The 12,972-nt window shown below is 36.3% G+C and overlaps 1 protein-coding gene across 2 annotated transcripts; it reads left to right on the top strand.

Annotated features, from left to right (window-relative positions):
* Positions 1-5,688: 5,688 nt before the first annotated feature.
* LOC149015580 (uncharacterized) lies at positions 5,689-12,615 on the top strand. Of its 2 annotated transcripts, XM_089156418.1 has the most exons (7): positions 5,689-5,916; positions 6,040-6,127; positions 6,318-6,408; positions 11,197-11,281; positions 11,618-11,774; positions 11,915-12,030; positions 12,136-12,614. In XM_089156418.1, exons 1-6 carry the CDS (start codon positions 5,875-5,877, stop codon positions 12,028-12,030), a joined length of 579 nt encoding a protein of 192 aa, XP_089012544.1. In that variant the 5' UTR covers positions 5,689-5,874; the 3' UTR covers positions 12,136-12,614. The 2 variants fall into 2 exon arrangements, with proteins under 2 accessions (XP_089012544.1, XP_089012545.1); XM_089156419.1 differs by having other exon boundaries at positions 5,689-5,920; positions 11,915-12,615.
* Positions 12,616-12,972: the final 357 nt, after the last annotated feature.

The following is a 12,972-nucleotide window of genomic DNA, read 5'->3' as shown; positions in this document are numbered from 1 at the left end:
TTCTGGGATTTTTATTTTTATTTTTTGAAAACTTTTCAGTTCCACTACTGAGTTACCTCTTAAAATTAATGTCACCTTTTGAATTATTCAATTAATCTGTCAAACCCTTTATAGGAGAAAATTTTACCAATAATACTCTCTGTCATTAGGAAATCATAGTTAAATACTAATATAAATAAATTATATTTTTCAAATGGACAAAAATACCCTCGAGTGGAAACCCTTACATGACTCGTCTTTGTCTTCGTCTTCCTCTTATCATCTGTAACCACTCTTATTATCTCATTGTTGCATTTTCTAAATAATTTATGTTCTCACAAATATTTCACTTTCCTCTCCTCTATTTTCTTTCCATAGGATGTGGATGATGTTGGGTATCAATAAAATAAATATTAATTGAGACTGCAATGTTAGAAATAAGGCATTTGAGTGATAAATTGGCTAACTTTAGAGGATAACTTGAGAAGGTGGAACTGAAATTTTCCTTTTTCTTTTTCAAGCAAGTAAAAAGAGTTAAAATAAGCAATAGCTCCATATCTTTATTTGCCACTGCAACTGCTTGCCACAATCCATTGTGATTTTGCCACATATATAAAAAGAAATCCAATGGTTGTGAGAGGAAATGCGAATAATATATATATAAATATCAGTTTTTTTTCTACTTGTTTTGCTCTCGCTTTTACTATTTCTGACAAGCTTACTGGAAGTTGTATTCTTTCCAGCTTTCCCCATTCATCAACACGAGACCATATAGACATTGATTAGTAGTTTAAGTAACACTAAGACTTGCAAATAGACGGTTTAGAGTCTGGTATAGTCAAGAGCCTCATTTTGTAAATTTATAAAATAGTAAACTTTTGAATACAAAAAAGAAAATGAATTTGCATACTATCGTGTATTATGCACTTAATTTTTTTCTACTTTTTATTTCTACAAGTGTCAATTATTCTCTTATGAATTGCGTGAGACTCTGTACAAATGAAACGTAATTCGATGTTTATGTTTATGCTACTATTCTTTGGAATCGATGTTCATGTTACTATTCCAATTCATTCAAATGATGTTGTGAATGAGATGTATTGAAATTTGGTGGTAGATTACTACCTATATATGTAGTTATACCAATCTGGGATTGTGGGTTCACCCATTACCCCTGGTGTCTATGCATTTATATAAACTCACTAGGTGTATGGTGGTTAAGTGTCTTGACATGTTTGGTTAGTAAACTTGATTGAGTACTACTACCCTTTCAACAGAGGTATTGAAGTCGAATGACCTATGATGGCACTGGCTAGGTCCTGTGAGCATCATGCAAGTTATCATGCAGTGATCAGGTTGCATATATTAGGGTTAGACTCATATGGTGTCCAAAAGATGACTTGAGTGTCGTGAGGAGATAAAAGAGGTATTTGCCCCCAACATATGTGGATGACTACAAGGCTAAGGAATGATAGTCAAAAAGACGGCTTGATTGGTGTCAGGAATAGTATTCCTAGGTGGGAAGGATATGTGAACCAAAAGGGCATTGGGCATGCTAGAAGGTATCCGGAACACATATCGTAAGAAACGTAGTTGACTTTGCATTTGAGCTAGACTTATCTATGACACGCGCCGGTTCTTAAACCAATGGTTGGTGAGAGAGTGATAACCTAAACCCCAACCACGGTATAATGTGACATGACCCAATTGCCTCAAAGAACCCAAAAGACATGCTTGAGTGTAGTGAGGAAGAGTGATGAGATCACCCAAAGGAGGCTGGTGTTGTAACTTAATGCGTCACAACCATAGAGACTATATTTGTTAGAGTCTAGGATCATCATTCATTATTTCATTATAATTATATTGTATACAAATGCGTGTGATTATTGCATGATGTATGATTATATTGACCTCACTGAGTTTTATGAAACTCATTTCTTTATGTGTATTTTCTTTTAGATTCTATTGCAAGCTATAAGGATTCATTTTACCTTGAGGGTCCACCGCTGGCTGAGTCCTACTAGGAACCAATGTGAGAGGACACGGAGATATATAGAGAGTCATGTTCTTGTTCAGACTGTGCCTATGGAGTCCAACCCTTCTGAGACTATGGACATATCATGGGAGAAAGTAGCCCCTTTAGTTGCCATTACTTTTGTTCTTTATTTATTCATTAGGAAGGGGTTACTTAGTTCTTGACTTCTCCTCGAGAACATTTAGATTTATGTTATTAAACAGTTAACTTCTTTTAAACTCGATTATAATTCTAACCAACTTTAAGATATGATTTGAGGATAACTAGTAATAACTTTTGATACCTTGATATTTGATATCGTATTTCTCCTTTTACTCTTGGATTATGCTATGTTGTATTATGTTGTTATGGGTTGACTATGAATCTAATAATGTAGAGTTATCACCCCTATAGGCATTCAAGTGAGTCCGGATCCAACTGGGTGGGGTGTGACACATGCACTTTCTCACACAATCGAGACCATATAAGCACTGATTAGTAGTTTAAGGTGAACATTGAGACTTGCTAAATAAAGGGTTTAGAGTCTAGTATAATTAGGGGTTTCATTTTTGTAAATTTATAAAATAGTAAACTTTTGAATTAAAAAAAAAATGTATTTACATATATACCTGAGCTTTCTCACACAACCATTAGATTTCTTCTCGTAGGAATGACAAGATCATAACGGTTCACAGTTCGCAGCTCGCAGCCCAAATAAAAATTCAAATTCAATACCATTGATGGATAGCTCAATTGGCAATACTAACAACTCTTATTGAAGAGGTCACAAGTTCGAGTCTCCCGGTAGTATATGTAATAGTCCCCATACTCTATTATAAAAGGCTACCAATTCCTTAAAAATCAGAAGAAAAAAATTTATGTTGAGTTGTGCACTTTTTGTATCAAATGAAAAGTTGAGATTAAAAACTTAATCTTAAATTTGAAAAGTCTAAAGTAGCATTCTAATTTCTTTGTTTTTTCATCATTTATTTGGTATGACGTTTTTCTTGGATTCAATAGCTCTTCATTAGGGTTGCAACACGTCCAGGCTGGGCGGGCTTTTGCAATCCCAAGTCCAACCCTCTATATTATAATTTGAACTCATTCCTGCCCTAATCCTAATACAAAACCAAGGATTATTGTCCCTAATCCTAAGCCCTACAGGGCCAAACCAAGCCCATTACCGCCCTCCCAAACCCTGGCATTGATTGCCCATATCCTTGTCCATGTTCCTAATTCATTGAGATCAAACATCAATGACAAAATTAGGGCTAGAATCAAGGCCAGGGTTAAGACTAAAAATCAGGGATGAGTCGGGACAAGGCCCAGTGGGCCAAAGAGTAATCTCTGGCCCACCTCGGCCCTAGTCAAGGCTAGGATATTTTGGCCCTAACCCGCCCTCTCAAGGCCAAAATCTTGAGTTCAAGCCCTATTCGGGCGCAAGGTGGGCGCAAGGCGGGCTTAGGACATGTCAAGGCCGTCAAGGCCAAACTTGCACCCCTACCCTTCATTGATGATAGGGCAAATAATTTATTTTAAAAAAATGATATGCCAAACGGTAGCTCTGGCAAGAACTTTTTATCTTTTTCGCCAAACAGCAAAACTCTACCAGAACCACAACAAGAAATCAGCAACTACATCAACGTCCCTTTAAACATAACAAAATGAATAACAATATATATATATATATATATATATATATATATACAAATATATATATACATATATATATATATATATATATATATATATATATATATATATATATATATATATATATATATATATATATATACCGGGCTGTTTTGCAATCCCAAGCCCAGCCCTATATGTTCTAATATGAGCCAATTCCTGCCCTGACCCTAGTTCAAGGCCAAAGATTATTGTCCTTGGCCCTAAGCCCTACAGGGCCAAGCCAAGCCCATTCCTGCTCTAATTGGCCCTAATTGGGCCCGGTCGGGATGGGTTGGCCCTGATTGGCTCTGACTCTGATTGGCCCTAATTAGCCCTGGCCCTGATTGGACCTCATTGACCCTGACCCTGATTGGCTCTAATCCTGATTGGCCCTGTCCCTAGCCCTAATTAGCCCTGATTGGCCCTGTCCCTGGCCCTAATTGACCTTATCTTGGCCCTAGCCTTAATTGGTCCTATCCTTGGACCTAAAATATCAAATATAAATTCATAAAAAAGATATAATAATAATAAAAATAAAAGCATCATAAATAAACTAAAAATAAAATTCATAGAAATATAAAATAATTCAAGCTCATATAAAATGATAAAATAGTCAATAAGTTGATAATATTGCTTTAAACATAAATAAATTCATACTCCATAATCTTATATTGATCTCTAAAAGTCTCTCATTACTTTGATGATGAAAATTGAAAACCTCTTTCATTACTTTGGTGATGGAAATTGAAAACCCCTCCCATTGATATCCTTATTCAACAAAAAAAAAATCATATTCAAAACTTTGTTAACAAGTAAATCAATGATAATTTAGTATTGATATTTTTTCGTAGTTAAAGAAATTATATTTTAGTTACAAACATAGTTATCTGTCCTTAAATAAGTTTTTTTTCTCTTTTTTCCTTTTCCTTCTGAAATATCACATTTGAGGCAAAAGAAAGATGTCAATATTCATGATGAGAAGTTAGGGGTGTAGATTTGTTAGATATTAATTTTCTATATAATAGCTTTTATTATTTATAATATATTATCTCGCCTTAAGTAAAAAAAAAAAATCAATGATTTTTTGGAACTAAAAATGACTCCAAAAAATGACTTAGTTTGAAAAATAAAAATTATCTTAAAAATAATATAAAAAGTGAACTCATAGTCTAATATGATAAAATGACTGAAGGTAAAAGTCGAGACTTAAAGTTATATCAATGTTAATATGAAGATTAAGGTAAAAATCTAATACATGATCAGGGTCAAATTAACATTAAGACTAGAGCCAAAATTAAGGTCAAGGTTGGGCTAAAATTTGGTGAATGCTTACTACATTGGTAATGAAGATATAATTTATTTTTATTAATTTTTTACAAAACATTCAAACTCAAATCAGGGGTAAAATCATGGGCCTAGATCAAGGCCAAGATCAGGGCCAAGATCAGGGTTAGGATCAGGGCCAAGATCAGGGTCAGAATCAAGGCCAAAATCAGGGCCCAGAATCAAGGCTAAGATTAGTGCCAATATTAGAGCCAAGATCAGGACCAGGATCAGAGCTAAGATCAGGGTCAGAATCAGGGTCAAAATCAGGGCCAAGATTAGGGTTGAATTAGGGTCAAGATTAAGGCCAGAATCAGGGCCAAAATTAGGAACGGGCCGAGATGGGCTAGGCGGACCAGAGAGTAATCTCAAGCCCGCCCTTGGCCCTAGTTCAGGGCCAAAATATTTTGGCCCTAACCCGCCCTTAGGGCTAAAATCTTTAGCCCAAGCCCTATTCAGGCTCAGTGCTGGCTTAGGGCGGGGCGGGTCAGGGCCTCCAGGGCCAAACTTGCACCCCTATATAGAAAGAGTTTTTAGACTATAGATTGTAGAATTCCTTGAATGAAAGGACCAATCTCAATATTTGGGGCTGAAATCATAAGAATTTGGCCTTTATTTATTTATTTATTATTATTTTTTTTTTTTTTGACATAAACCAACATTCATTCAGACGAAACAAGAGAACCGACATCCGAGACACAAAGCTTGGACTTGTTCCGACATCCGAGATACAATGCTTGGATAACCGAGAATTTGCTTGTTAAGATCTTCAGAGTGAAGTAAATAATCGGATTTGGAAAGCCGGCAAAGTTCACCTAACTACAGAGGGCTTAGAAAAGAGAGGGTGAGAAAGAGCATTCGTGGTTCTGTGAGAAAGGAAAGGAATGGCAGCTCCAGGGAAATGTTTTCTCGTTACGGGCCCTCCTGTAGGTGACAATTGGCAAAAACTCAAGTCCAAACCATCTGTATTGTTTTTTTTTCTTTTCTCGAAACTCTTTTTCTGGGTTTGATTAAAACCTTTTTTTCTTCTTTCAATTCTTGTTTCGTAGGGCATTGGAAAGACAACTTTGGTGATGAGAATATTGGAGAGCCTCCGAACCTGGAATCCTAACCTGAAGACTCAGGGTTTCTACACTAGTAAGTTCTCCTTCTTCGGGATTTCGATTGTACCATCTCCTTCTTGTTTTCTTAATATTTGTTCATTTAGTTGTTATCAAATCAAACGCTGTACATCTCTCTTTCTTTTTTTCTTTTTTCTTCCCCTTCCTCTGTATCGAGTTTTGCAATGTGGGTTCTCTGATACATTTGTAGGATGGTTTGAGAACAGGTGAGATTAGACAAGGAACTGAAAGGGTTGGTTTTGAAGTGGTGACGTTAGATGGTCGTAGGGGTCCTCTTGCGTCTACAACCAATTCAAGGTTTGCCTTTTCCTCATATTTTTCTTCTTTCCCCTTGAGCCTTATCCTATATTTTATTTTCTTCATTTCTTGTTCCAACTGCATTAGATGTGTTAACGTGCCAATGATAATGTAATGTCTTGATAAATGATGAAGAGGTATCGAAAAATTATTTCCTTTGACATACTCAATGAAAACAATGCAAGTAATTGATTTTTTTTTTAAATAATAATAATAATAATAAATATAAATAAAAAATAAAAACAAAAGGAAGAAGAAGAAAGAAAGAAAGATATGTAGTACCAGGCAGAAAACCAAAACCTTGATTGACAGAAGAACTGGGAATCGCAGACAATTACTATTATCCAACGCACAAGGATTTACATGGCTCAGCAAGGTTGTCTATGTCCAAGTTGAGTTAGAGCTGTTATCTATTGAAAATAGGTTTACAAGCCCTCATCCTCATACCTTTCTAGGATTGCGTTAAAAGCATGTGAACCGTCTCTAGAAATTTATACTGAAGAAGCCACATAAACAAAATTTTTATTGAAATACCCATAGCCCTAAAAAACATTCTAAGGGTCTCCCAACCCTGAAGCTCCATGTCATAGTGAATGGTGCATTAATGGTGTTCTATGATCAATGTATTCTTCTAAAATTGTATGGGCTTGCTATATGACTAAATTTATTGTGTGGAGCTGAGTCTTAGGGAAATGAAAAAACAACATATAGGCAAACGTAATGTAGCTGAATTGAGATTGTTGATATGGATTAGTGGTAAAACTAGAAAACATAAAATTTGGGTTAATTTTGGGGTAGCTCAAGGTGGCAGTGATATTTACAATGGAGGTGATGCAAAATTCCGGCAAAGAAGAGAACAAGAAGATTGGATTTGGTTCACTTTTCTGGTTTTACTGAACCTATGGCTTAATATTTGTTTAACATCTGAGTCACCCGACTTGTTTGGACCTGTATAAGCTTCATTTCAAGGCCCCAGTAGTTATGAGGGCTTTGTGCACTTTATTTTTGGGTTATTAGTTGTAAAAGGCATTCTTTTTGGCTATTCTTACAGAAAAAATCTAGTCACATGAGATTAATGCCTAGTTTCTAGTACTTTATTTTAATCTTCTTCGATTTACAATACATCTCGGTAAGTATTTAACAGCCTCAACTTCCTATGGTTTATAAGCGAAAGAAGATGGATTTTGCCCAAATATTTTCTTTGCAATTTAGAACTTGGTACTCTGGTAGTTATTCAGTTCCGGCCCTGTTGTAGAGATTCAACAAGTTGCTTGATGGTGATCCAAGAACATACCCTTAGTTTTGTACTTCTTATCTTTCTCTACCATTCGACCAATGTTGGTATATTTTCCGAACCTTCCAACTGGTATTTTATACTTTTTCTGTGTTTTATTTAGTCACTTAAATCAATATCTTGTTGGACATAACTTTGCTGGTTCCTCTCTGATTCAACTGCAATCTCCTCTCCATTCCAGTTTCTGTTCTGGTTGTTTTGTGATCCTTGTAAACTGGAGCATTACCATTGATCCCCTGGTGGTGAGAAGGAAATTTGCATGGGGATGCGGAGAGATATTCATAAGCAGACTATCAAAGTAAAAACTTATATTTGTATTCAATTCAGTCTGCCTATCTTTGGGTTACAATCATGTATTCTAAGAAGAAAATAACAGATATGATGAACTAAAAATAACTTGCAACCCAAATTCTCCTCCAACTAATTGCTACTTATTTATCTTAAAAAAAGAAATTACTGAAATAGGAAAAGCTAAGTAAGTAAAATTAATTCCATCCCTTGTTGGACCATAAACTATTGGACTGGTTCTCGCTGGGTTTGGGTCTCCAAAGTCTAGCATGCCAGTCAAACCAACCAAGTGATGCTGCATATCTGGACTTTTCTGGTTTCAATCAGCTCCTGGTTCAACTTGGCCATCTGTCTCTGAAAGCTGCCTTCTGATCTGCTTTCTTTGATATCAGTCTCCTGAACCATTCTATGATCTGCGGATTTAGTTTGCTCTGTACCATTATTCTGTTACTAGTTTACTTTCAGTTATAAATCCAATCAACTGTTTTGGTTTATATTTCTGTTAGTTACTGTTTGCTGTGTTGTTAGTTCTACTATTCCTATTTTCGTCCATTGTTGATTGCTAAATCTGTCCAGAACTTCTTTCTGAGTCTGATTTTGTTCATACTAGATATTTCTTATCTTTGTTTCTAATCCCACATGAGCTGACATTCCTGTACTGAAAACATGCTACCCTCTTGAGTTTCTAAAACAAAGTTGCTACTTCAGGGAGCTACTAGTTTCTATTTTCTCTTTTGATTGTCTAATCACTGTGATTCTGGAATTTCATGTTATTTGCTAATCCCTAATTCCTTAGGTGATCTAGAATCCATCAAGGGGGGCCATTGTGTTCTCCAGCAAAGATCAGAGATATGATCAGATAAGAGGAGGTAAAAGAGCTAGAGATAGGCCTAAAATGACCGGAGGGGGAAGTGTTAAAGAACGACATGCGTAGGAAGAGTAACGGGTATGTCTTATTGTCTTGTATCTGATTGGAGAAAGAAGATCCATTCAGCTAACTCCTTTTAATTGAGATAAGGCTGAGTTGAGCTGTAGATTGTTAAGCCTTTGAAGGATGTTGGGTATTTAGGGGCCCAAACAATATTTGGAATGAATGCAATTTGGAGGTTGCTTCAACTAAATGGTCAATTGTTTTTTCAGATGGCAGCTCTCTTGGCAATCCTGGGTAAGCTAGTGGTATTGGAGGAGTTATGAGGTTCATGAGGGCCTGGGAATCTTTGGATTGTTTGGGCCCATTGTTACTGTGGAATCATCATGGCTGAGACAAAGGCAATTATCAAATATCAACTACCTTGACTGCTTTGGCTAATGGTTGGGATAATGCCATGGATGAAGAGCTCTCAAGTTTGGTTATGTATTGGCTGAATGCTTGGGCAGGAGGCCTTTGGTGTCATCTTCACCCCCATCAAAATGGCTAAATCCTTGTAAATGAGAATGGCTTCTGTTGTTCTTCGGGATCAAGGACTGCCAACTCATTTGCTGATGAGCTATCTAGAGGCGGAATGGGTAGACAATATTCGTATTTGGATGCCTATCCTGTTTGGCATCAGTCCTTTTAATCATTCAGGTTTGATCCTGCTGTTTTTGTATTTAGCTGTTTCATGATGAGACTAGGCTTCTTACCTCTTCTTGTTGTTCTACTCAATTGTCTATCCTCGTTTTCCACTTTCTTCTTCTTCTTCTTTTTTTTTTGGGATGAGGAGGTTTTTAAACTGGTCATTTTTTATTATTCTTCTTATCCTCATATTGATCTGAAGGCTGGGCTAATTGATTGACATCACACATGAAATTTTTAACAGTTACTGGAGTTTCTTCGGAGAAATTGTTGATATTTCTTAAGGTTCTGATTAGTCAGTAGCCCTTAAACAGTAGGAGTTTGAATCCTATTAGGACTTTTATGGTTAATGGGTCTAGAGGACTTTAATGGAGCTATAACTTGGAGGAAATGTAGGCCTAATATCGGGGACAGTTCCTTCAAGTTTGAGTCAATTCCAACGGTCAGATTGGTGTACCTCTGACTTGGGAATTTCGATGTCTAAGGGAATCCAAAAATTCAAGAAAATGAGATGGGAGGGGGATTGGATACGCTGGCTGCCACTTACATGGATGTAGGAGTCCTGTTTAATACTGTGCACATGGTTGCCTGATTCAAAAGTAGGTTGAATACATAGCTGTGGAGGAATCACATCTTGACTTCACTAGCAACCCTTTTACTCGAGCACTTGGGGATACCTTACCACTGCTGGAGCATGTTATTCTCTGAAAACAACATTCACATAGGCTGCAATAGCTGAATTTTATAATATTCTTAACTGTGAACTATTACATATGCAGGGGATTATTTATAGCCTTACCATTGCATTTCTAGTTGGTCTAGGAGCTGCTCCGTTACTTACCCAAAAAAAGGAGTAGCTGTGATAAATGATAAGCTATGAGAAAGTCGTTTGAGGTGGCACAACCACGTTCAACGTAGGCCAGTAAATGCTTGTGTGTGGAGCAGCGCGCTTTAATCCAGATTGAAGTAACTAGAAGAACTTGGGGCAGTTCTAAGATAATCTTAAGAGAAGTGGTGAAAAAGGATATGCATAGCCTAGGCCTTGTATCTAGTATGGCCTCAAACAGAGTTGATTGGAAGGCATGAATCCATGTAGCTGACCCCATTTAGTTGGGACAAGGCTTCTTCGTGTTGTTGTTGTTATACAATTGCATTTCTAGTTTTACTAGAATGGGAAACTGAATTAGGATAACGCTAATACTAAGTACTAACCTAACAAGGACTATTTAATTAATGTGTATTAGGTCTCTGTTAAGGATTAATTAATTAGTCCGTATCAGATCCCTGATAAGGTCTATTTAATTAATACCACTCAGAAGAGGCCTAACTTAATTTATACCAAATGAATAACATGTATTCTGGCTTAGACACTTAGACCACCATGTAAACATATAAAACAAAGGCCCAACCCCCATAACTATCTACCCTAGGTTGAAGTCCGGAAAATATGTTTCGGTGTTGGACATGTATCAATGGTACTCTGCATGTTCTTAGAATACAAGGAAATGTGATGTAGATCTTTAGTTTTCTGCTAGATCTCATCCTAGCCATGAAGACCTATGGTAGTTTAATTCTCAAATTTTTTTTTAATGCTTCTGTAAGTCCATCACTTTTGTGATATCACAATCTAAAGCATGTTTCATGATGGCAGTCCAGAGGCTCTCAGGTGGCCTAATGTGGGGAGGTACAGAGTAGATGTAGCATCCTTTGAATCATTGGCAGTGCCTGAATTGCAGGTTAGCTGTTTCTGAAATTTTTGATGATTTTTATTAAATAGAATTGATTATTGACACAGGAAATAAGATTAACCGGCGGGGGTTTGTCATCCTTGTTGAAACTTCTATTACCTTGGATGTGCCCATTGCCCATCTATCTCATATGCTTACTCATGGTTGCAAGTTGCAATTTGGTTAGTGGATAACTCAAAAATTGGTCTGTGTACACATAATTTAGCATTCATAATCAAAGTCACAGTAAATTTTACTTCAGCTTTAGGCTAGAATCATCTGAGATATCTGCCGTGCTTAGTTTACTTTGAAATCATTTAAGTTGTTTGATGCATGCATTATCAGGTGAAAGAAGACACTGATCTCTTTATAATTGATGAAGTGGGTAAAATGGAGTTATTCAGTTCATCGTTCTTTCCTGCTGTCCTGAATGTTTTAGAATCCAATATCCCAGTCTTGGCAACTGTACCAATACCCAAGTTTGGCCGTGACATACCAGGAGGTATTATTCTAATTCATTTTCTTGTCCCATTTTGTCAGCTAGATTCCTATTAGAAAATCCATTCTCAAAACCTAAGATGTAATTTAATTTGAGAATCATTTAGCTCTGTTTTGTTACTCAAGCCATATCTCTTTTCATAGTTGCAAGGTTGAAGAATCATCCAGGAGCAACATTATTCACACTGAACACCAGCAACAGAGATGCAATCAAAGAACAGATTTATGGACAACTGGTGGACTTGCTACAGAAGTGCTAGGTACCTCCTAATATGGATAGTACCTGCCCTGGTGCCCATGCAATTCTTGAATGGTTTACTTGTGGTGATCAGCCTTTTGAATACATAATCATCACTTCTTTCCAGGAATCTTGGTCTGAGATCAGGTTTTGAAGGTTTTGCTTGAACAGAGGGAGCTGCTTTACATGTTTTGCCGTTTGGAATTCCTCTCCAGTTCCCATTTTTCCACAACAAATACAAATGCAATTTGAAATTTTTTTTGAAAGTTCTCTTTTCTTGTTTACGGAGAACATTGTGGATCTGAATCCTATGGGTGATCATGTGGCCCTCATTTTATGTACAAATCTTTTATTGTCAATCCAATGTAAACTATACTAGCTCAATTCAAATTTAAAATTCCACTTGGAGGATCTGGTGGGAACTTTTGTAATACTATCCATCCTTTTTTATGTTGATACATGGTGAAACTCATCCCTCAATCGAATGTAAATGAAATACCTTAATATGAGTTACTAATGTCATGATATTCTTCACTTTGTCAAATCGGTCCCACAGATCACCATGTCAAAGTGGTTCTTTTGTTCATAAAGAATGAATCAGTGAGAAAATTGGTTTAGGGCATGTTTGGTTACATGAATCCAGAGATTTGAAATCTATGGATTCACAAATGGGAGATTTATACTTGTTTGGTTGTATGAATCCTTGGATTTATGAAATCTAGAGATTCACATTTTTATACTAAAAACGTGAATCTGTAGATTTATGAGTATGAGGTGAAATCCAGAGATTTCAACTCTACTATGAAAGCATTAAATATTTGAACCATGACTCAATAAATGTTTTTTTATGATGAATTTATAGATTTCATTCCAAAGATTCACGCTAACCAAACAGTTAAATTTTATGAATCATGACTCCATAAATTTGAAATCTTTAGATTTTTGAAATCTCAAAACTCAAGTA

This window comes from Hakea prostrata, chromosome 5 (genome assembly GCF_041222555.1).
Source record: "Hakea prostrata isolate BN-2017 chromosome 5, UWA_Hpros_2, whole genome shotgun sequence".
Taxonomy (NCBI): Eukaryota; Viridiplantae; Streptophyta; class Magnoliopsida; order Proteales; family Proteaceae; genus Hakea; species Hakea prostrata.
The sequence above is the reverse complement of the archived record's forward strand: the minus strand, read 5'-3'. Positions and strand labels throughout refer to the sequence as shown.